Below are 23,183 nucleotides of genomic sequence, written 5' to 3' on the forward strand. Positions count from 1 at the left end.
CTTATTGACCTGAAGTATCCACTAGATTTTTCTTTTAAATAATGAATGCTGTATCACAGAAGCAAATTAAGTACTAAAAGGGATCATTAATTTTTAAGACTACTGTAAATCTAAGTATGTCTAGTAAAACATACCACAGTTTCTAAAGCAAATTCACCCTTTAAAAGTGCCCTTTCTAAAGGACATTTTAATATTGTTCCTAAAACTGTGGTTATCAGTTAATTATCCTATTCTGGAATTCAGTTGGGTATTCTGATCTTCTTCCATTCATCTAACATAATATTGACATTGGGCCAAATTCTGGTCCAGGTGAGGTCATCGTGCTGCCATTAGCTTCTATGAGAAAACATTCAGTATTCACAGCATAAGATTTGGTTAAAATTTATATTTTATGATTTATACTTTTATAGTGTCTGCATGGAAATGACAGGCATTTATATTGTATTAATCGAATGGTCCTAGAATGAAGACGGGTGTTCAGGTCATACAGGATATGAAGGATTTACAAATTTATTCCAAATCTATGTTTGAGTTCAGTGGAGGGGATGGGGTGACATACCTTTTCAGCACTGAAGTAGTCTTGTTTAAAGGCATAATTATTGGCAAGGTTCATTTGGTTTGGAAAAAGAATATATATGTGGGGAAAAAAATCCCCCCATTAGCAGTTACATTGAGAAATTCTTTGGAATAAAAACACATACTTCTTACCTCAGCACTCCATGACAACCACAAAGCAGATTCTGTTATCCTTTCACAAACTTGTGTGTCTGTGGTGCTAATAGCTAAATATTCTACTAACATAGTATTTTTCTGTAAAGGTTTATTTATCAGACCACTGAGCTAGAAAATAATCAGTCATGGCTAAACTTTAAAATCAACAATTGCAAAGACAGTTTTTGAGCTAATACTGCATATTAGCTCAAAGAGACTGAATTAAGTGTTCACTTTATAGTGTATAATCTTTGACTTGCACAGATTTTCTTCATATGGTGTCATCCTCCAAACCATTCACTTTACTAAACCATTTCCATCACCAGTAAATACATAGTGTACACCTTTGTGGCCTGTAGTGAAATTTTTGCTATTATGCTATTATTTTATGTTTTTCTTCACTTTTTTTTTTTTAATTCTAACAGCAGCTGTGGCAATATGTTCATTCCATTGACATTCATTTCCAATTAGTGTTCTCTTATTTGTAGAAACTTGCTTCCAGGCAAAATGTATCTTCTAGAGAAAAAAATATACATAGTCAATATACTTCTTTGGCTTTTCTGTGACTAGAAACAAAGATGACAAACAGGAAATCTGCAATATATGGGATAATAAAGGGGAAGATCTTCCAAAGCCCAAAGGGAAGGTTAGTCTCCCTGGCTCATGAAAGGTTAGTTTGATATATTCTCCCCGAAATTTCAGATTCCAGTTCTGCAAAACCATACGTAACTCAACCTCCTTTAGACAGACCCAATAAAATACAGTTCTTGTGAGACGTTCACATGAATAAACATGAGAAGAATTAATATGTAATAACAGAAGTAGATTAATAGAAATATTCTCCCTAATAACTCATCAACTTATCCTCACACATTTACAGGGTGAACCTGGAGAAGCCGGTAACCCTGGACCTCCTGGGGAATCTGGAACATCTGTGAGTATTTTGGTTTTGTCTTATTATTAACCCTTATTACAGTGAACTAATGTAACTGTTAGTGCTTACTTTAGAAAGCATTTAATCAGATTACTTGCCTACTTCTATATGTTCTCTTTACATTTTCAGTGAAGAACTTATACCTTTAAAATACAATTTGTTTCTGTGTAATTATAGCCACATATTTTACTAATAGCTAGAGGACAAAACTGAAGACTTCTTAAAAGAGTACCTATTTTTATGTCCAAAAGTATTAACTTTGACATGCATGTTTCTCTCCCTGAAGACAGTTCATTGATGTAAACTGGGTGCAGGTGTTGGCACTCGACGTGAGATACACAGCTTTTCCAGGCTGAGGCCCTAATTTCCCTTTCACATGCCAGCATTTATTGAGGAGTAACATTGCCCAGGTCTGAAAAACAGTTTTGGCATTGAAATAGTTTTTTAGCCGTTCAATTTCCAGATGACATTTTTGTGTTCATATGTTTTCTCCAGGGTCCAAAAGGTGAAAGGGGAGAAAAAGGTGAGGCTGGTCCACCTGGAGCAGCTGGACCACCAGGTGCTAAAGGACCTCCAGGTGATGATGGGCCTAAGGGTAACCCAGTAAGTGAGCTTAATAATTTTAACACAAAGCACTGTGAAGCATTGCTGAAGTTGTGCTTCATATAGAATTGTATATAACTTCCTACATTTGAACTAAATTCATTATATGCTTCATAAAATATTTGTGATGACTGCTACCTGCTTGTCAATGGATGACACATTCCTTGGTTTTTTTCTGATTTATTTAGGGCCCAGTTGGTTTTCCTGGAGATCCTGGTCCCCCTGGAGAACCTGGTTCAGCTGTAAGTATACTTAAAAAACAGTTTTAGGTCTTAAGTCGTATTTTTTTACTGAATTCTAGTTAACCCTGCCTCTTCCTTGTCTGGAGATGAGGTCTTGCCTATAAGATTTGTTGCCTTTCTGTTCATCTATTTCTTAAGGCTTAAAAAAGTTTTAGAAGTCTTTCAAAAAGTTTTGAAAACTAATGTCCTTAGGAAAATGCTCTGTAGAAAAATAGTGCTCATGTATTCATATACAAAACTAAGTTACTTAATTTAGATTAATTTTGTATTCTGTTTATTTTCCTGTGAATTCTATAGGGTCAAGATGGTGTTGGTGGAGAGAAGGGTGAAGACGGTGATCCTGGTCAACCTGTGAGTTGTTTCTGTCATATTATTTCAGCTGCGTGTTTTCCCGTATGCTAAGAAAGTATCTTTTGCTGAATCAGTGGTTTCTATACATTCAAATTCTTAAAAATATTTTCTAAGCGGATGCTTTTCCTATTATACTGAAAAATATCTATTTATTTCCTTGCAGAGATAGAACTGCCCATATTATAGTAACAATCAGAAGTGAGAGCTCAATTTCTTTTAGCAGTAGAAACAAATGATGTGTTAAGGATTTTTTTAGCTGCTGAGGAGCACTAAAAGCACTCAGAGTAGTTCTGAGCACAAGAAAAGAATGCAGCTAAATAATCTTCATTAGCTGACCTGATGAAATGAAGCAAGATCTTGATGTTTCTGCTTTAAGAAAGTTAATGAGTATCTGAGCAATACCCACATTAAGCATCAAATTTCTTATATTTCTGTAGATTCCCATATTAAAGCATCATTCATTTTTTTTAAAAAAATTGCAAAAAGATAGAGTTTCCATTTTGGAAAGTCTATTTCTAGCTCTGGAAGTTCTTATTATGAGGGAACTATCCTATACAGTACAGTTTCAAAACACAAAATGCTAGTACATTGAACAAATGTTTGGAAGTAAGTTATAAACTGGGGTTTACCTGCAAACTTCAGGCATTAGTTTCTGTATATCTTACTTAACAGTAAGAACTTTTAGAGTATTGTGTTCCTGAAGAAAAGCTTATGAAATGGTTCAGCAGCCCTGAAATATTTTAGAGTATCACAGCTTACCAAGATGGACTAGCCAAATGGCTATCAGTGCACAAAAGACTTTTCAAGAGAAAGCCACCCATGTGGCAGCTATCTCACAGATGTCAGTGAACAATCTTAGCAAAAGTAATGACTTCAGCACCTGAGAAAGCAAGAAACTTGCTAATGGAGTTAGGCAGTAGGCTGACTCTATGGCTGTGTGGTACTTCTGGGCAGCCGTTTTCTGGTCTGAGATGTTTTGTTGAAAACAGGAAGAGAAAAAAGGAACAATTGTATTTTGTACAGTAACAAAAATTGTTAAAACCACCCTAATAAAAGATTTGTTGAATAAACAGGTATACTTCTGCGTGTGTATTTATGGTACTTACTTTCTGCCCATTGAAAGGGGTCAACATATAACATTGTTGTTGCATTTAGTAGAGATAATTACTTTGTTACCACTGAGCTTATCCTTTTCCACTGCAGGGTCCACCAGGCCCTTCAGGTGAAGCTGGCCCACCTGGTCCACCTGGAAAAAGGGTAAGTAATTTCTCATTTTCTCTTGTATGTCTCTTTCTGAAGCATTATGTTCTAGAGAATTTCAGCTACTTGTTTTCCATTTTGTGACATTCACGTACGATGTTTGAAGTTTTGTTGAAGTAATTCAATGGGAGAAATGAAAAATAGACAGCAAAGAAAACCCTTTTAACATGGGTTGCATGGAACATGAGAACAAAAATACATAGAGAAGAATATATTCTTCATCTAGAAATGCACTTTTTCTTTTCATCCCATGAATTCAGTGACTGCTAGGGTAAGAATTCAGTGTCTGCTGAACTAGTCTGCTAACAGGAGTGATTATGACAGCAATACAAGACATCATCCTCAGGCACATGACTGTCGGCAGGAGGCAGGAATAACGTGTCTGCTTTGGTGTCTTTAGCCTCTGAAATAAAATAATTTCAATGGAGCTTTTGTGCAAACCTATGTCATCTCCTCTGCATACAAAATTAACAAGCAGACTTTTCTGTAACTTATGAAGCCGTTCCAGTATTACTAAAGTCTTTGAAGCTTCACAGGCTTTACAAATAGCTAATCAAAAGCAGTAAATAATGTTACACTTGCAGAACTGTAGTAAATATGTCAACCTTTAGGTCTGCTTCAGAGAGCAATTAGATGCAGTTTTTACACTTGCAAAAATAAGGGAAGGGTCATCATTAAATGTAAGCTGAGAGGTATTTAACAAAATGTGTTAAATTGCTCTATTTAATAGACTTGAGTGAACTGACAAGCCTAATTAGTTTTATCTATTTTTACGTAATAATCTATTTGCTCCATCAACTTACAAAACATTTATAATACTGTAAATGATTATGGTAGCATTAGCAATCTTATCAGTAGAACTGAAATATGGCTCGATTGAATATTAGCAATTAATATGTTTGTTCAACATCAAATTAGAACTCCCTACTTTATTATACAGAAAGGCAGTAGCTCGTTCCTAACAGATGGGATATATTGCATCGATTGTACCTAGACAAAAAACACTTCAGAAACACAAATGTCACATCACCTGTGGTTTGACACATTTCCAATTTAGGGAAAATGTATGTCTAAATATTGCCAAGTAATCCCATTCCTGAATTCTGAAGAAAACATTTTGTAGAATCAGAGTCTACATTACCTGAGTGCCTGCATGTTTTAAGCTTATAGAGGGTCCATATTGTATTGATATTATAGCAGAGAGAAAAAGAGAAGGATTGAAAACTTCATACTTTGCTGGCAGAATGAACACAAAAAATGGTCTTCATTAGTTTTCATCAGTTGTATGGTAGAATCAATTTCAACAAAAAGCCCTATCAACTGTCCTTTCATCCGAATTAAGGAGGACATACCATTTCAGTAGTAATACTGCTGTCTATGGAGGTGCAGCTCTGGCTATACTACTAGAAAGTGACATTTCACCCCATTTTTTGCTTTTTTGTCTCTCAAATAACAAGCTGGCAGAGCCCAGGATTCATACTTTTAAATCTGTTCCCTTGAAATCCTCAGCTGTCTAGTCTCCTTCTTTATTCTGTTATTCACTTTCATTCCCCTCTTCTCCTCTATTTTGGAACTGACCTGAACTCAGTTTCCCTGCCCAGTCTTCTGAAATTATGTTTACTACCAGGTTTCAGAGTTTTGAGCAATCTGTGTTTAGTATTGCAGGTTACAAACAGGTTCCCCCAGCTTTCCCTGCGAAGCAAATTCTAGGGAAAGACATGGACATAAATAGTTTTCCCATTGTATCTAAGATAATTCAGCTACAGATACACACATACAGTGACATTAAACTATCAAGTGAAGACCAATAATAAACTATTTTCCTAGTTATTGATGGATAACAGTAATAAGATTACTATTAGTTGGTGAGATAAGCAAATACCAAAACTGTTTTACTGTGGTGCTCTACAGGCTTTGACAATAAGTACCAGCGCCTTGCAGACTGAGCAAGGTTCTCATGGACAAGCAGTACCTGTTGGAACAATAAGCCTGTTCCTACTCTGAGGAGGTAAAATTGACTAGCATGCTCATTAGCATCTAGCTCAAGTCTAAATCAAAATAAAAGGTTAAATTTATGGATGAAACAAAAATGGTTCATTAGAGCATCCACAGAATGTGTACCCTAATTAACATATTACTTCTCAGACCTAACAATTGCTCTCCCCAAAAAAATTTGAGAAGAAAAAGTTTATTTGGTTAGTTGCCCTTATGGACAACGCTGAATAACTTAGAAAAAAAGGAAGTGTTTCTGTGAAAGAGATTTTTTGTATTTTGGCTACAGTATCATGCTACCTCAGCAGGGTGCACGCACCACTTGAAATTATGCTGTTTTTTCTGTGTTGATTGCAAATACACAGGACACCTAACAATATGCCAAGTCCTTATCTGAACAGACTGATGGAATGTAGTAATGGTTTTGTGTTGGAAATCATATTTAGTCATATGACAGACAGCTATAATCAACAGTTTAAATTATTCTAATAAAATTATGAAATATGGAAGAGCAGACATAAATGTCCAGTAGGTTCATGTAAAAAAACTGAGGACAATTTTGTTTCTGTATGAGTTATTTTGTCTTCTCGGTTCTGCATAAACTGTATCAAGACAATATGTCCAAACTTAAAGTGTAATGATCATAAAAATCACCATGGTAGCTGGGGTGGTGAGGGTTGGGAGCCATTCATTAATTCAAAACTGTTGCTGTTGGGATCTTTTATGTCAGTTAAAATTTACCAGACACTCCAGTAACTCAAGTGTGGGAAGGTAAGATAAATAATAATTAGCAGTGTTTCTCGGTAGAAGCACCATCTGTGCCATGGCAGCAGCAATCACAGCCTGTTGGGAACAGCAGTTCCTTTAGCTGCTTTGTGCTCTGTGCAGCATTGTCAGGGTTTGATAATGAACGCACTCCCTTTGTTTAGCAATCATGATTCATTGTATTTGTAATTTAGTGATCACAGTGTTTTTAGCCCTGCTAATTCATGCTGCAGCTGCATTTCTAGATTATGCAAAGACCATATTTCTCAAATACAAGCTACCACACATACCTCTCTTCAGTTTCTTAGGTAGGGTAGATTATAATCCATATGGGAACTTGAATGCCAGGAATTTTCAAGCAGTAAAGACAATGGGCATGTAAATTAATTCATGTAAGAAAAAAACTCTCCTGTTTTTAAGAAGTTCTTGAGTTTATTTAAGTACCTGCTAATGATTTCTCTTTGTATCGCTGCAAACTGCGATCCACCCAACCAATTACAACCTACACAAAGATATCACTAGAGATTATTATTGGAACGGTGGTGATTTTAATTATTCTTCCTGTTTTAAAAGAGTCAGCAATTGCACCACACTGCCCAGGGCTTTTTAGCTGTTCTGTATTTTGAAAAGATAAAACTAAGTCCTTTAGCACTTGCAGCTCTTGAAAATACCAAAGAGAACAACCTGTTGATACCCACAACAAATGACCAAAGTCCACTGTGGGTGATTCAATTCATTTTGCATTACCTTTGATGGAAAGCCTGAACTATCTCTGTCCAAAAGGTTCATACAGTGCTGCAGATGTTCATTTCCACCCTGGAGAAAGCTTAATTTCAGAAGCAAATGAATGATCCCTATAAACATCTATGTAAAGAGTTACAGATTTAACATAAATTTCCACGAATTAAATTAAAACTGGTGGAGTTGCTCAAGACATGTGCCAATAGAAGTGGATGGTGAACTATATCAGGCTATAAAAATTTTGGAGTAAATTCAGTTCTAGTATAAAAAATAGCTATTGGGTCAAACTGTGGTCTAAAGCCCTGAGTTCACAAAGCATTACAGGTAGGTGTTTGACTGGAAGAACAGTTCTTTTCTGTAAAATTAAGAATGTGGTTTAGTGCTTTATTTTTAGGGGCCTGCATTTTTTTTTGTCTGTTTTCTGCAAAAAGCAGAAAATAAATGGAAGTGATGGGGTTTTTTTTCTTTTTCCTGGTCCTTAGAACTTTTTTTTTTTTAATTTCTACATAACAAACTGCTTGTTATATTAATGAACAGGTGAGTCTTAGGAAGTAAGTTTTATAAATTCAGAAAATCACCTTGTGTTTGATCATGGTCACTTGTCTTTCCTTTTGCTTTAAGCTGCTCATTGGCTGGCAAGAAATAGCTACTTAGAATAAAGACATTTCCCAGGCTGAAAATTAACCTTGTAGGAAAACAGTTGGTCCATTATCTTCTCTAAGCTAAGTATGTATTAGAGAACCATTTTCAGAAGAGTACATTAGATTCTAGAAACTGCTTCTGTTCATGACCGAAGCTATGAATATTAATTCTCTGAGTTGAATATCAGCCCTTGATGTTTTGGAGGAGAAAAATGTACGTTTATTTTCGCCAAAACCTTAAGAAAATGAAAGATGGGTGACTTCAGCAATAGATAGTCACAGCGCTGCCAAATGACTGCAACTCCTGTTCTGTGGCCTTCACCTGAACCTTGTCCCATCTCTACATCCTCCTGCATTACTGAGTTCCTTCTTCTTCGTCAAACAGAGCTTTTGCAGAGCAATAGCAGGAAACCTGATACCAAGAGCTATTTGTAGTCATTGTCTTTATTTCATTCCTTACAGTCTCTAGTTATGCGATTATTCCTTTTCCTTTCATATTTACTGGAAAATATTAAGGCATGTATCGATTTTTGGCTACCCAAAGTAATCAAAAGGCTTACTGAGCCCACTCCTGACTTGGAGAATAAAGAAGCATATGCCATTCTGCGCACTGAGAATGATAGGCCCTTTTGGAATCAGTGGATAAACTACAGTGAATAGACAGAAGCCAACGTAAAGCAAGTTTAAAATTGTTATTGTATATGTAAATCAGTATTGTTCTTCTACTTTTATATCCTGTTTTGATTTTTTTTCCAAGCTATTTCTTTGTTTTTAACCTCACCATATCAGACATGTTAGGTGCTGTATATTCTTTTAGATATTCTAAAAACTCAGAAAATATTATGAAGGCAAAAAGAGAGGATATGGCAGACTGGGATTTTTATCCTGTGAATATAAAATGTCAAGAAAGAAATTTAATGTTCTTTTTTTAGCATTTTCTACTTGTTAATACAGTGGCAATTGCAGTCTCAGATTTTTTTCACTGGTAATATTTTAGAAAACTGAGATTATGAGCTCAGACTCCATGTTTTACAGGGACCTCCTGGAGCAACTGGCGCTGAAGGCAGACAAGGTGAAAAAGGTGCAAAGGTAATATGTTTGAGAATTTTTTTAGGAGTATGGAAATGTAAACCATATATAGGTGAAAAGTAAATTAGTTATCATGCACTGAGTGTGAAACTTATCAAAGTAACAATAGGTAAACTGTTAAATCCAAATTAAATCCCAGAATTAGTAGCAATACATAATGGAGCACATAGTGGACTCTCACCTGTGTCAGCCCAACTCAACTCACCCCTGTGGAAAAGCAGATGAGCATGCTTTGTGGGCTCCGCATCTTTGTATGAAGCTATCAAAAGTTTAAACAGAAAAGTGTCCTGTTCAGAACACTGGTTTACAGTAGTTTTTTTAAAAAATGGAGTGAGGAAACTCTGCTCTCACTTTGCAGCTTGTATAACCCTACAGTGCCAAGCTTAGTCAGTTCTGCCTCTCTGATCTGTTGCTTATGGTCTTTCTAGGGTGAACCTGGTGCAGAAGGGGCTCCTGGAAAAACGGGCCCAGTTGGTCCACAGGGACCCGCAGGAAAACCGGGCCCAGAGGGTCTCCGGGGCATTCCTGGTCCTGTGGTAAGTAAGCAGAGCATATAATAATATTTTAAATGTTGCATTTCTTGTATATTGTCTGGTAAAGCAAACTTTGTTTTTTCTAGGGAGAACAAGGTCTACCTGGAGCGCCAGGTCAGGATGGCCCTCCTGGGCCTCTGGTAAGTACCTTTCCTTTCAGTGCCAAAACAGAAAAAGCACCTTTTAAAATATACCATTAACATGTCTGTGCATTTACAGAAAAATGAATGTACAGGTCAGTTCTTAGCACAAAGTCACTATTCTGTGCTGGTAAAATCTGATACCCAACTGCCTTCTAATTTTACTGCTCTACTTTAGTAGGCAGCTGTGCTGAATGCTGCTGAGTTATACCAGGTAAAAAATAGAATAAGGCAGTGTAAAGCCAAATTCTTGAAATCCCCTGAATAGAATTAAAAATAAAAATCAAATGAATGAAGCTTACAATCAAAAAATCCACTTCTGTCCCCACATCAGCAGATCTTAGTGCCTTAAATCATTTTGTTTCCTTAGCAGTGGCAAATTTTGTACATCCATTGATTTGAATGACTGCTAGTTTAGAAAAACATTATTTAAAGGGTAAAAGCTTAGATCATATCTATTCCTTAGAGAAAGAAAAATCAGAAGTAGGGCCAAAAAGGGACTTCTACCAAAGAAGGAAACATGCTAGTTTTATAAAACTGAACGCCAGCATTATGTCTGTTTTTCATTGTGGCAATCCCAGGAAATATAATCCATGACCAAAGTGTTTGAAAGCATCTGAATGAACCAAGCTCCCAGTTTCTAAGGCATCCAGAGCATATTGCAGTTCTGCTATCTGTTAATATGATTAAAGCAAGGGAAGCTTATAGATGACACATTATCGAATTATATCATTGCTTCTATTTACACTTGCTATTTTAGTGCCTTTTTTATTTTTCTAACAAGCTGAAAAAAACCCAAAACTGTGAGCAGAAATTGCACAGTATTGGTCGTCTTATTCAGCATTATGTACAGAAGTTCATATCTAAACTGCATGGCCAGCTGGTAAATTCTTCACATGTCAAGCAAAGGTGATACAATTTAGTGGAAACATCTCATATACCTTGCTCTCCAAACTCAATGGAGTAGAGTTCACCTCTATTATCATAGTTGAGTGACAAATTTGGAATAAAAAGCTTCAAAACAAAATATGGACTGTTAGCATTTGATGGAAATAAAATAAGCCAGTGGTACACTCTCAGGGCATTTTACAGTCTGCGAGCAGTGTTAACACCTACTAAGTAAAATCCACTCTGCTATTTTGGCCAGAATATACAATCAGATTACTTCAGGAGAACAGGGCAATAAGCGGCTACCCTCCACTTCAGGAGTGATGTGACTCTTAAAGGGGAACCTGAAGGCTGTGAGTAGGAAGTGTGAAGGAAATCATCTGTTCCTTTTCCTGTATGGATTTAGAAGATACAAAGGATACAGGTCCTTAGGGAGCCTTAATACTGAAAGTTTTTGCAGTTAAACTCTATACCTGAACTCAAACTCTTCCAAGAGCATTCAGCTATAAGATTTTTCACATCATACTTTTCCAGTATATAAAAATGGAAGTGGAAAAAATAGGGAATTTAAACTGAAATGCTACATGAATCCAGACTTTTACCTAAAACCACTCTTTCATTTTCATGTGCATATGTGAACATGAGCAATTGCCTTTTCTTTCACTGACTGAAACACTTTGATGGGTGAAAGTATTGGGTAACTATTTACCTTTCCAAAAATGTTTCGAACATACAATTTCTTAAACTATAAGCAAGGAGTTTCAGAACATGTATTTTTATGTGCCACACACTAGAAAGATTATTTTTTTTTTTCCAATGAACAGTGGTCTGGTGCATAGATGCATCTATCAATCAATTCTGCGTATAGAATTATAGATGGTATTACAATGGCACCTACATATAATTTCATTTTTCTCTGTCCCTTAGAAAACAATAATGAAGAAATAATGTACTGAGTAAACCTTACACTATAGGTCTTTGTTGCTCTTCATTTTAACTTTCTAATGTTGTCTAAGGTCTCATAGATAAGATATCACTTGTAAGTCAGAGGTTGGGAATGATGAATGAGAAGCTGCAAGGAAAAGGACTCCCTTGTGCTAAGCCTGTAATAGAAACCCCTTCAAAGAGTTTATGATGGACCACCACCATAGTTTCTAAATGATGTGCCCAATTTACAAATAAAATGCATGGGGGACTGAAAACTCATCTCCTCAGTTACAATTCTAAGCTGAAATCTAAAAGCCAACGAACCATTATTCAGCAATAATAAGCATCCCTTTCCCTTGTGTCAGTCACCAGGAGCCTCCAAATACATTATGAAAAGATTTCTTTTCCAACAGTGGAGAGCTTAAATACTCAATTCAAACGTGAAGCTGACTGTATTAATGAACTATATATGCTAAATGCAAAGGCTTCCTGTCAGCTCAACAAGAACTTTTTTTTAGATGCATTGCTGCAACTTAAACTTTATTTTGGATTTTAAGAAAGTAAAGGTCATATGTAAAAGTTGCTGAGATTAGGTCTCCCTCCTTCCCCTCCCTGCACAGTAGATTGCTCTCAGGAGAAGAATATGAAAGCGGATTTGCAGTAGAGCACAACACACTGCAGGTGAAAATGCCTGATTCTGTATTTCAAAAGCTTAAAAATTTCACTTTTCATTCATGAATTATGTATTTGCCTAGGCTTTTGCATCTAATGATATTCTGAAGTAGAGCTGCAAAGGATACGCACTGAATAATATTTGGTACACGAAGTGTTATGGCACTTTTGAATCTCTGCCAGGTTGAAAAAGTCACTTGTTACTGCTCTCCATATCGTAACTTCCCAGGTGTCCACTGGCAGCAGGAGACTAGTAGTGATGAGGTACTGACTTAGTCTAGCTGCTCAACGCCTAATTCATACGCCTAATTCATACATGTTCAATGTGAGATGAACAGCTTCTGAGAAACAAATGCACTGCATGGCCTGAATTTTTCACCTCATTCTGTACAAATTACACAAAACCAGCATGGCCATCGAGAAGATTTCTCAAATCCCTCAAAATTCTTCTAAAATTATAACAAAAAAAAATTATAAATAATTATAAAATTATAAATAAAGATTTAAAAGAATTTTAAAAAAAAAGCTGAGAAAAACCAAAGAGATTTTAACAAGCTTCATACATAATATTTTTCTGTGCTATCGATGCAGATATGTTTTTGACTACTAGTAAAACAGTGTCTTTAATGGATTGCTGTTACGACCCCAGTAAAGATAGAAAAAGCATGGTCAGGGAAAAGAAGCTAGTGTCAAGTTAGAAGAACAAAATTATTCAGTGGTATTTGCAAGGGATGTGCCAAGAGTAAGATCTATCCATGTGAATGTGTTTATCCTTTGCAGTGGTTTCCCAGGTAGCAAGACTGCAGTTGAGTTTTCCAATAGATTCTCTAAGCATTGGCTTACATAGGAACCACCTGAAAAAAAATTAGTGGTTTGGATTGTGCCTCCGCCACACCCACCTCAGAAATATGGAAGGGCTTGTAGAATGGTTCTGTTGTTCACAGCTCTGTCTCCTGCCCCAGCATATTTCTGTTGACAGAAATCTAGCTGCATGAAGTAATGTTTGGAGAAAACTTCAGATAAAACTTAGAATAATCAGCATTTCTGACTCGGTTTCATAACGTAACATATGTCTTTACTGTGCTGCAGAAAGGATGGCTTGTAAATAGAAATTAAAATTTGTAAGCTGCTTATAGGATGTGAACCATGTAAATACCTAAAAAGGTATCAGTTTAACACCTCTGTAAGGTAACAGTATTATCCCTGTCCAACAAATGAGGAGTGGAGGGCTAAAGAGACTTAGGCAGCTCCTAAAAGCATTTAGGCCTGCCCAGACTAGTATTGCAAAACCTAACTGATTTGTATAACTAGTCACATTTACAAAGGTGACAAAGGGCCATAAACTTGTATGTGTCAGTGGAGCTAGCACACCTAGATGACTTTAAGTAAACTTGAATATTTAGAAAATATAGATTTAAATGCATTATTCAGTTAATACAGGAATTTCAAGTGGCAAATCAAGGAAACCATAATCCCAAAACAACGCCCTGAGTGCTGAAACAAAATATGAGGTAGTTCTCCAACAAAACAATATTGAGGAGCAGTTATTACACCTGATTTATTTTCTGCAAAAATCTTACTGAGCTGTAGTAAACTGGAAGAAAACAAATCAAGAGGATACCTTCCACTGTCTTATGAAAGGGCTAAAATAAGCAACTAAAATAAGGTATAGCACTTAAGGTGGAAATAATAACTGAAAGCATGTAATGGAACCACAGGCAAAAATGAGGCTGATCAACACAGAATTATGTGAATATTTTTTTAATGTCACTTGCTTCACTGAATGCTTTCAGTGCTCTTTAAGAATTTAGTTTACCCTCTGCTTCATAGATTTCTAATAATACAACACTTTAAAGATTTCTAATTATAAAGTAATTTAAATGCTACAGTAGCATCATTATAAGTTTTTAAATGTAAATTTCAACTTTATCTTGGGCCCTAAATCCCACACCATCGATCACAACCATCCACCACTGAATAACTCTGTACTTTCACTTATACTACCTTTAACAATATTTCAACAAAACATGATCTGCGCAATATGTTAAAACTTATTTTAACGTTACTTCCCTTGATTTATTTAGGGTCCACCTGGCTTGCCTGGCCTGAAAGGAGATCCAGGTTCCAAAGGAGAGAAGGTACGCTTTATTAATTGTTTGTGCCTTTGCAATTTTGACCCAGTCTAAAAGTCTGTATAAAATTGGCAGAAAGAAACACCAGAGTTTTTGTATCAGAAAGCAAAACAAGTTACTGTGTCTGTCAATCACCTTCCCATAACCTGCATAGTAATCGTCAAGTTTTAAGCCACATCTGATATCCTGGAGATATATAGAAAGAAAAAGATTACTTAACAGCCATAATAATTGAGACATACAGGATAGCATTTCCTAATGGAGTCCCAACAATTTATTGGTTGGTTGTGTTTCGGAGAAAAACTTTATAGAGCAAGGGATATAAGTTTTTGTTTATGTGCTTGGATCAGCTGTTTATACAGGTATATTACATGTGGAAACAAATGTGCAACTCTATAATATGCTTACAGCATCTAAATGTGAAAGTTGGTATGAAATTTGTACCCACAGGTATTGTTATTTCTGTATCAGTTTCAGTAAGGACTATGTTGCACTCAGATCTCTCTCACTGAACAAGCAGTCACAGCTTGCAAATAATCTCCAAGTCTAGAAGGCCAACAAGGAATATGCTTTCAGATTAATTTGTTCTCAGGTTAATTGTTGACTAGCAGTAGTGATGATATTTGAAAGCTCTAATTTGTGTGTTTGCAAAGCACATTTACTTTATATATATGAAGTTTTAACTACGTTCTCTTCTGTCTTGTTTAGGGACATCCTGGTTTGATTGGCCTGATTGGACCCCCAGGAGAACAGGGTGAAAAGGGTGACAGGGGTCTTCCTGGCCCACAGGGATCTCCTGGAGCCAAGGGTGATGCAGTGAGTAAAACATACTTGTGTTTTCATTCAAGTTTCATGCAAGCAAAGAGTATATATTACAGTCATTCTTTTGAGAGACATAAAGTTGCTATAAACATGTAACACCTGCTAGAGGTTAAAACTTTCCTAGGCATTGTACAAACACAGTGAAGTTGAACAGCTTAAAACAAGATCACGGAGCGCCTCAGAAGATGAAGGAAACACATAAACCTAAGTCAGGGATGAGATAAAAATAGGAGCACCAATCTCATCATGTTTATTAACTGTACTACCCAAGGTAGCTTCCTTTCTCATAGTTATTAAGCCATGTTTTAAGGTACTGTGTAAAAAGTGAGGTTTCCAAGCCAGTTTGAAAGGGAACAGAGTCATGACTGTCAGTATTGCAGTGTAAGAACAACTACAAGCAGCTCAAACTGTCAGATAATGTTTTAAACTTACAAACTATTTTGGACCTTAGCAAATGGCCTAAATCAAAACTCATCAGGGCTGGATGCTTAGTAGGACTACCTTTTTCACAGATACACATTTTTTTAATCGAGTCCAGTATGTAGAAGGCTTTAATCCTGTACTTATTTTCTGATTCTTTCTTAGGGAATTTCTGGCCCTGCTGGTCCACTCGGCCCCCCTGGTCCTCCTGGTTTACCTGTAAGTAATTTCATCCACTCTTCCAGTCCCAAACACTCCCATGTTGTGTGGAATACACTCCAATTATAGTTATATGTTCTTGCCCATAGGGTCCCCAAGGTCCCAAAGGTTCCAAAGGATCCAGTGTGAGTAATTCACCTCCGTATTTTTTGTTCTTTTAATTAACTTTTGTTTGTGTTATTTTTTAACATTGTGCAGCATGATCAACATGGTATTTCTTTCATTGCTTTATAGGGTCCTGCTGGTCAAAAGGGTGACAGTGGGTTACCTGGTCCGCCTGGTCCTCCAGTAAGTAAAGAACTCTTATCTGACATGCATACACATTACACTGACATGATGACCCCATTTTGACACAGGTAGAAAACAGTAGTTGTGAACTTGCAGATAAGGAAAATATTAACAATTGTTTGAAAATTCATTTTTCAGGAAACACAGATCCACCAGACACAGAAATACATTATCTGCACAGAAAAAGCCATTAGAAACTTAAAAAATACAAAACCCTCCACATACAAAAAACCCCTCACAATAATTATTTATTGCGTTATATTGAAGCACAGAAAATAGAATTATATTGCTTTCCCCCTGTTGATACTTCTCTATTTCTACTATTTCTTTTTTATATCATAACAATCTAAAATGAAAACAGTCTAAATCTGAATGAAGTGTTTCAATTTCTTGAAATGAAATATTGCTTTATAGACCCCAAGTGGAATTTTAAAGTTTTATCATAGGAAACATCCACAGTTTTCATTTGTCACAGGCTATGCCTGTGCTTGAGGGAATTGCCAGGGATAAAGAGGCAATCGCAAGTCAGTTCAGCACACTGATGTGAGGGCAGCACATGCTTTCCCAAACAGCAATGTAGTGAGAAGAGTTTAGAACACAATGGTTTGGCCTTCTACAATCAGCTTTTTCTGAGGGTAAATCAAAGCACATAGGCATAAATCTTAAGGAAATATGTGCAATAAAGAATTTCAAGAAAGCCTATTCAAAGCCTCTCCAAGCCACATTGTGTGGTCTTCCTCTGCGTATTTATGCAGATGAAAAAAGAACGGAAAAGGTAACCAGAGATTTTGTTTTCCGCACAGGGTCCTCCGGGTGAGGTAATCCAGCCGCTGCCAATCCAGTCACCCAAAAAGACAAGAAGATCTCCTGATTACATGTTATCTGATGCTGGTGATAATATTCTGGATTATTCTGATGGCATGGAAGAGATCTTTGGTTCACTGAATTCACTAAAGCAAGACATTGAGCACATGAAGTATCCAATGGGCACTCAGAATAACCCAGCCCGAACTTGCAAAGACTTGCAGCTCTGCCACCCAGACTTCCCAGATGGTATGTTAATATTGCGTGACGAAGGCAAACAAGGCTGAAGTTATCATCTGCTAAGATACTTTGGCAGAAAAATTAATTTATGGTAGATGGTTAATATAGTTGCTCAATAAATACAGTCTCATTAAATCCATTTTTGCAGGTATGAAATTTTATAAAATGTAAGTAAGGGTTCTCTTGGTAAAAGCCAAAATTCTTTAAACACATAACTTGACTGGTTTTAAGAGTTAAAACTTTTTACAGTGCTAAATAAAAAACCAGTTATTGTTTTGAAAGGTGGGCCTTGCATTTCTAGAACTATCCAAACAGAATAGGGATGAAAGATTGATTATATTTAGATCAATGAAAAGTAAAATAAAAAATGTCAGCATGCTCAAATAACTAATAGCTTCTTTTAAAAGAAATGAGAATTATTTTAGTAGCTGTATACTTTAGCTTAGCATAATAATATAAAATAGTATTGGTATTATATGAGATTTAGTATTGATTATGACTCTCAAAAAATTTACAGTTCTTTTCCCCTTAGAAACAACTATTTGTTCTACTGTATGACCACTGTTCTATATCACTCAGCAAACAGATCTGCAAGTTTCTCTGATACTGTTCAATGCTTCTAAGTATGAGCTTAATAATATGCAGAGTACTATGAACAAGACAGTGTGTTTTGAAGAACTGTCTTGATTTCATTCTACTTTGTTATTTTCTTCTTTTTTTCTAACTGCGTTTACCCCTCTGGAGAGGTTTAAATGAAAGCCAGCCTTCACAGAGTTTTCATCCTTTCATATTTTTCTCAATTGCAATGGATATTTTTCCCAGTTCAAAGCAATAGTTTTCTGTTTTTAAATGGGAGGAAAAATAGATGTTGACAGTTTAATAATATTTTATTGGTTTAACTCTAGATAGATATAAACAGAAGGTTGCCTTGAGGAGTATTTAAGCAGTATATGTGCTATATGAAAAGCGCATATTTTACAATTCAGTACCCTCCATAATAATGAATATTTTTTATATAACACATTCACCTTCTTCATTTAGCAGTATTTGCTTATTATTTGGAGCTTTCTTCATATAAAAGTAATCTTATTTTGGTTAAAACAAAAGTAAATGCATTCATTAGAATACAAAATTCTACCGGGATAAGACCTACAGGTAGGAAAGCCTGTTTTCAATAAATACAGCTTGAATCAATTGAATTTTAAAATACCATAAATGCTTTGTCTATGGCCTCTATTCAGAAGACAGAACTGGTGAAAGGATTTGTCATTCCTCTTTGAAACCTCCTCTATTTGCTTGAAACTGGATTAGAACAGTAGTGTCAGAAAACCATTTGCTGTCCTGCTGTGAAACTAGCTGGAGATAAGGACCCACATCACAAAAATCATTGCTATAATTAGAATGGTAAAGTTTAAAAAGGGATGATTTTTAATGGACCTTGGATTGACAGCCACTCTTTCACGCTCAGCTTTCACTCACCCCGCATTGTAGGGCCTGAGTTCTCAATCATGCCAGTCTGGTAGGACTGCTGAGACTATGGGAAGCCTCACGCAAGTTTTAACTGTCTTTCCCACCATGTCACCTAACCAAGCATTAGCTAGTGTGTTTTATCAACTAAAGCAGCCTGAAGTGTCACTGGTGTTGCAGCTTCATAACCCAGTAGTAAAAACCATCTTTGCTTGAGGTATCTCTCTCTCAGTGGAAGCTTTAGGTACTTGTGCCAGCTACAATCTCACCAAGCCCTGTGCGGCCTTTTTACGTAGATAGGTATGCAAATGACTCCAGATTTTGCTCTCTGACCTAAGCCACAGCTTATTTCTGCCTAAGGCTTCCTCTGCTCTGTTTTTGAGAGTGCCATCACAACAGGTACAAATCCTCCTTCTAGCTGAAATACTGAAGTGGCCAAATTGTTGAGACCTGCAAAGGCAAATATTTTCTCATTTGTTTTAGGGGAATATTGGATTGATCCTAACCAGGGCTGTTCTGGAGACTCCTTCAAAGTATACTGCAACTTCACAGCAGGTGGGGAAACTTGCATCTACCCAGATAAGAAATCTGAAGGAGTAAGTACCAATCTGTGTTTTCAGTTGGCTGTTGACAAATCCTACTATGCTGTTGCAATGTCAAACTGAACAGGATAATTACATAGTCACATTTTCATATATCTGTCTTTCTGATTACACTGACATTTGCATAAATCTGAATGAAGTGGTAAAATATTACATAGAATTAACAAACAGCATTTTCACTCCTTTTCTTAGACAGGGAATCTATGAACCTGCTTGCTAACCCTTCACTGCATTGCAGAATGCAACATAGCTGTGCAGCCAGTTAAAGGGCACAATCTAGCATTTGACACCTAAAAGCTAAACCCTTACTGTGTTTTGTTTGTGGGTTCATTTATATATATTCACTTATGCCTACGCAAAGTAGATGTAAACCACTATGTATTAACAGTGTCCTCACTCATTGTTATAACTTACCTCTGATGGGGCATATGGTGTAGAGGAAGGCTTCCTAAAAGCTTGTATAAGTGAGAAATATCTACCAGCATCAACACCACTGAAAACTCTAATTTAGACACTCTTCACAGGAACAATTTATACAAGAAGTTTACCTGAATCCTAACAGTTGACAACGGTCTTGTGTAGTGGTAGGACAAGGGGTAATGGCTTTAAACTGAAAGAGGGTAGATTTAGATTAGATATACAGAAGAAATTCTTCACCATGAGAGTGGTGAGGCACTGGGACAGACTGCCCAGAGATGTTGTGGATGCCCCATCCCGGGATGTGTTCAAGACCAGGTTGCTCAAAACCCCATGCAGCCTCATCTCATGGAAGGCATCCCGGCCCAAGGCAGGCAGGTTGGAACTAGCAAACCATTCTATGATCAAATAGAAATAGCTCTCTTTATAAGGTATCACCTTGGATTCCATTTAAAGTCACTAATTTGAAGGCATTCTATGCAAGAAAAACATCCTATTTTAGAGCTTTAAAGAGGCTGAGATCTCAGAAAGAAGAACTGTTCTTTACTATCTGATGTGAAATTTGTCCAGGTAATGTAAAAACTTCATATCTGTTAACATGTTTTAAATACTACTATCTCTGCTCTTTTACCACACAGGTTAGAATTTCATCATGGCCAAAGGAGAATCCAGGATCTTGGTTTAGTGAATTTAAGCGAGGCAAACTTGTAAGTTGTCACTGCAACATAACAGTTATTCACAAATCAGGTACATATTATCAGTGATCAGCAGATCCCAAGGAATTTTATAAATATTTAGATAATGAAAAGACTCTTCACCCTCAGCCTTTTTGCCCTAAATATTAGAGCAGCTGTATGGCCTCTTACCACTGGACAGCAGAAGCCTGCTCTGTATTGTCCCACAATGATCCCAGTGGTCACCAGCATAGCTGATGGTGAGGATCTGGCTCGTGGCAGACCACACATCACGACTGAACATTAGTAAAGCAGCTGGAGTGTAGATCCCCTGCCCCATTCTAGGTAATTGGAAATACACCGAGTATGCAAAGGTGGGACTGTGTGCTGACAGAACTTTATAATTAACTAAAAACAGATTCCCAAAGAGATTCTGCTGTTTTACACTATATGGCAAGATTAATTCTCTTTCACATTAGAATGAAGCTAAAATATGTAGGTTTTTGTCCTAAATATATTGCTACAACATGAAAATCTATTTACTGAGTCATAGCTTTATTGAACTTTAAAACTCCATCAAATGTTATATATTGGTTTATTTTTTTTAATTAAGGACAGTTACGTGGTTCTTTTGGCAACAATAATTTTGTTTTGCATTTTAACAAAGGAAATAAATAAATATTAATGTAACTTATATTTTCCAGCTTTCCTATTTGGATGTTGAAGGCAATTCCATTAATATGGTCCAAATGACATTCCTTAAACTACTGAGTGCCTCTGCCAGACAAAACTTCACTTACAACTGTCATCAGTCTGTAGCTTGGCATGACGCATCATCTGACAGCTATGACAAAGCGCTAAGGTTCTTAGGATCAAATGATGAAGAAATGTCTTACGACAACAATCCTTACATCAAAGCTCTTCATGATGGCTGTGCAGTAAGTAGACATTCAGCAGAGTCTTTATGAAACCAATCTGCAATGAAAGTAGAAATCAAACCAATTCATTTTTTCACAGCTTTCTTCTGAGAAAAGCTTTCTAAACACTTTACTTTCAATAGACTGCCTTATAGTAGACTTTTAACTACAGTACACTAGTCCCTTATTTAATTTTCATTTAAAAAAATAACCGTAATAACCAAGCAACAGAAATGGAACAAACCTGGCATGGATAAAGGCTGTCAGCATCGATGTGCTGAAACTAGTCTATCTGCTAGTATGAGCACAGTATAAGAGAAGAACAGAAGCAAAACACATAATCGAGGGAGGCAGCCCGTCAGCAGAATATATTTATACTCAAAACCAAGGCATACGCATACAGAACATTTAGTGAATACAGTAAAAATATGTATGAGTTAAGCCATATGTATGTACCCAAACATAGCGAATTAATTGCATAATTTGATATGTGATTTCGTATTTCCTTTTCTCATTTTTTTAGTAGTCAAAGCCAGGTGATGTTTGTGGATTGTTCCTTTCAGAATCCTCTCTTAGCTCGGCTGAAATCACTGAGCTGTCCAAACATGCATCAGCACTCTGACCACCTCTCCAGCGGGGCTTTGTAGGCATAGCAACTGTTACCTCCCTTCAGAAACAGAATTGTTTATACTGAACACTTTGAAAAAAAGACATCAAAGGAGCAAGTGATAGTCAAAGCCTCATTAATTATTTGGGGTTTTGATATGGGAGCATTTTGAAGGCAGTTCCTGTGAAGTCAGAGAATCAGAAACCTGAAAGTGCCAGGATAACATTCCTGGCTTTGAGACAGAGACACAGCTCAGGTAGATTCAGAGTCTCCTCCCCTCAGTAATGAGATTCTAATAAATAACTGCATCATGTCAGCCTTTCTGAATGTCCTGTACACTTATTTTGTTTTTGTTATCCACAGTGGGCAACCGTAGAGCTCCAGAGAGACCTGGAAGTAATTTAGGGTGTAACTCTGTCACTAAACTGAGAACACTCAGACCTACCAACCTGGCTGCTCACCTAAATGCCAATACCCTGGCATAGCTGAAAGGGGTCTCGGCAAGAGACAAAAGACCATCGAAGTAGAGTCCCGATAACTAACTTGGCTGGATGATATTTAGAGGAGGTAGAGAATCCTTCTTAGGAAGCAAGGTTGTGCCTTCAAACCTGGTTTCTAAGTACATCAGTTGGCAGTCCTGTCAGGCTACGACTTTCTTTCATGTCCAAACAGCTGCTGTAGTATTTGAGAGATGGTTACAGTCTTTCTTCTGTCTTTCAGAACTATTTAGTGATTTTTTTCACAAGGAAGACATGCATACTGCTATGAAAATATTGTTATTATTTATTATTGTTAATATCATTATTAATAACATGTTATTATAGTATAGATGTGAACTCAGAATTCTCTAAGAAACATTAAATGTCTTACATAATTTTTCATTTGTAGGCTTGTTTTAGTAAGTCAAAAAACTATGGGCCAATCTCCTTCTAAAAGCAAAAACATTTCATATCACCTTTTTAAAATAAAATCCCAAGAAAACATAAACTTTATAATATCCAGTGCATGAGGGGGCAATAATTTATATATTCTACACTTCAGAGATAACCTATGAAGTTCTACAGCACATGCATACTGCTCTGATA

The 23,183-nt window shown here is 36.5% G+C and overlaps 1 protein-coding gene across 1 annotated transcript in view; it reads left to right on the forward strand.

Moving 5' to 3' along the window:
* COL11A1 (collagen type XI alpha 1 chain) overlaps positions 1-23,183 on the forward strand; it is a 150,469-nt gene that overhangs the window by 125,561 nt on the left and 1,725 nt on the right. Inside the window, exons 50-66 of the mRNA XM_065655392.1 lie at positions 1,592-1,645; positions 2,141-2,248; positions 2,437-2,490; positions 2,788-2,841; positions 4,045-4,098; positions 9,276-9,329; positions 9,758-9,865; positions 9,949-10,002; positions 14,574-14,627; positions 15,330-15,437; positions 16,029-16,082; positions 16,172-16,207; positions 16,317-16,370; positions 17,174-17,423; positions 19,365-19,477; positions 20,539-20,607; positions 21,279-21,512. Of these exons, the coding sequence (XP_065511464.1) occupies positions 1,592-1,645; positions 2,141-2,248; positions 2,437-2,490; positions 2,788-2,841; positions 4,045-4,098; positions 9,276-9,329; positions 9,758-9,865; positions 9,949-10,002; positions 14,574-14,627; positions 15,330-15,437; positions 16,029-16,082; positions 16,172-16,207; positions 16,317-16,370; positions 17,174-17,423; positions 19,365-19,477; positions 20,539-20,607; positions 21,279-21,512 (1,512 nt within the window). The remainder of the gene's footprint in view (positions 1-1,591; positions 1,646-2,140; positions 2,249-2,436; positions 2,491-2,787; positions 2,842-4,044; positions 4,099-9,275; positions 9,330-9,757; positions 9,866-9,948; positions 10,003-14,573; positions 14,628-15,329; positions 15,438-16,028; positions 16,083-16,171; positions 16,208-16,316; positions 16,371-17,173; positions 17,424-19,364; positions 19,478-20,538; positions 20,608-21,278; positions 21,513-23,183) is intronic.

The sequence above is a fragment of the Caloenas nicobarica genome, chromosome Z, assembly GCF_036013445.1.
Source record: "Caloenas nicobarica isolate bCalNic1 chromosome Z, bCalNic1.hap1, whole genome shotgun sequence".
Lineage (NCBI taxonomy): Eukaryota > Metazoa > Chordata > Aves > Columbiformes > Columbidae > Caloenas > Caloenas nicobarica.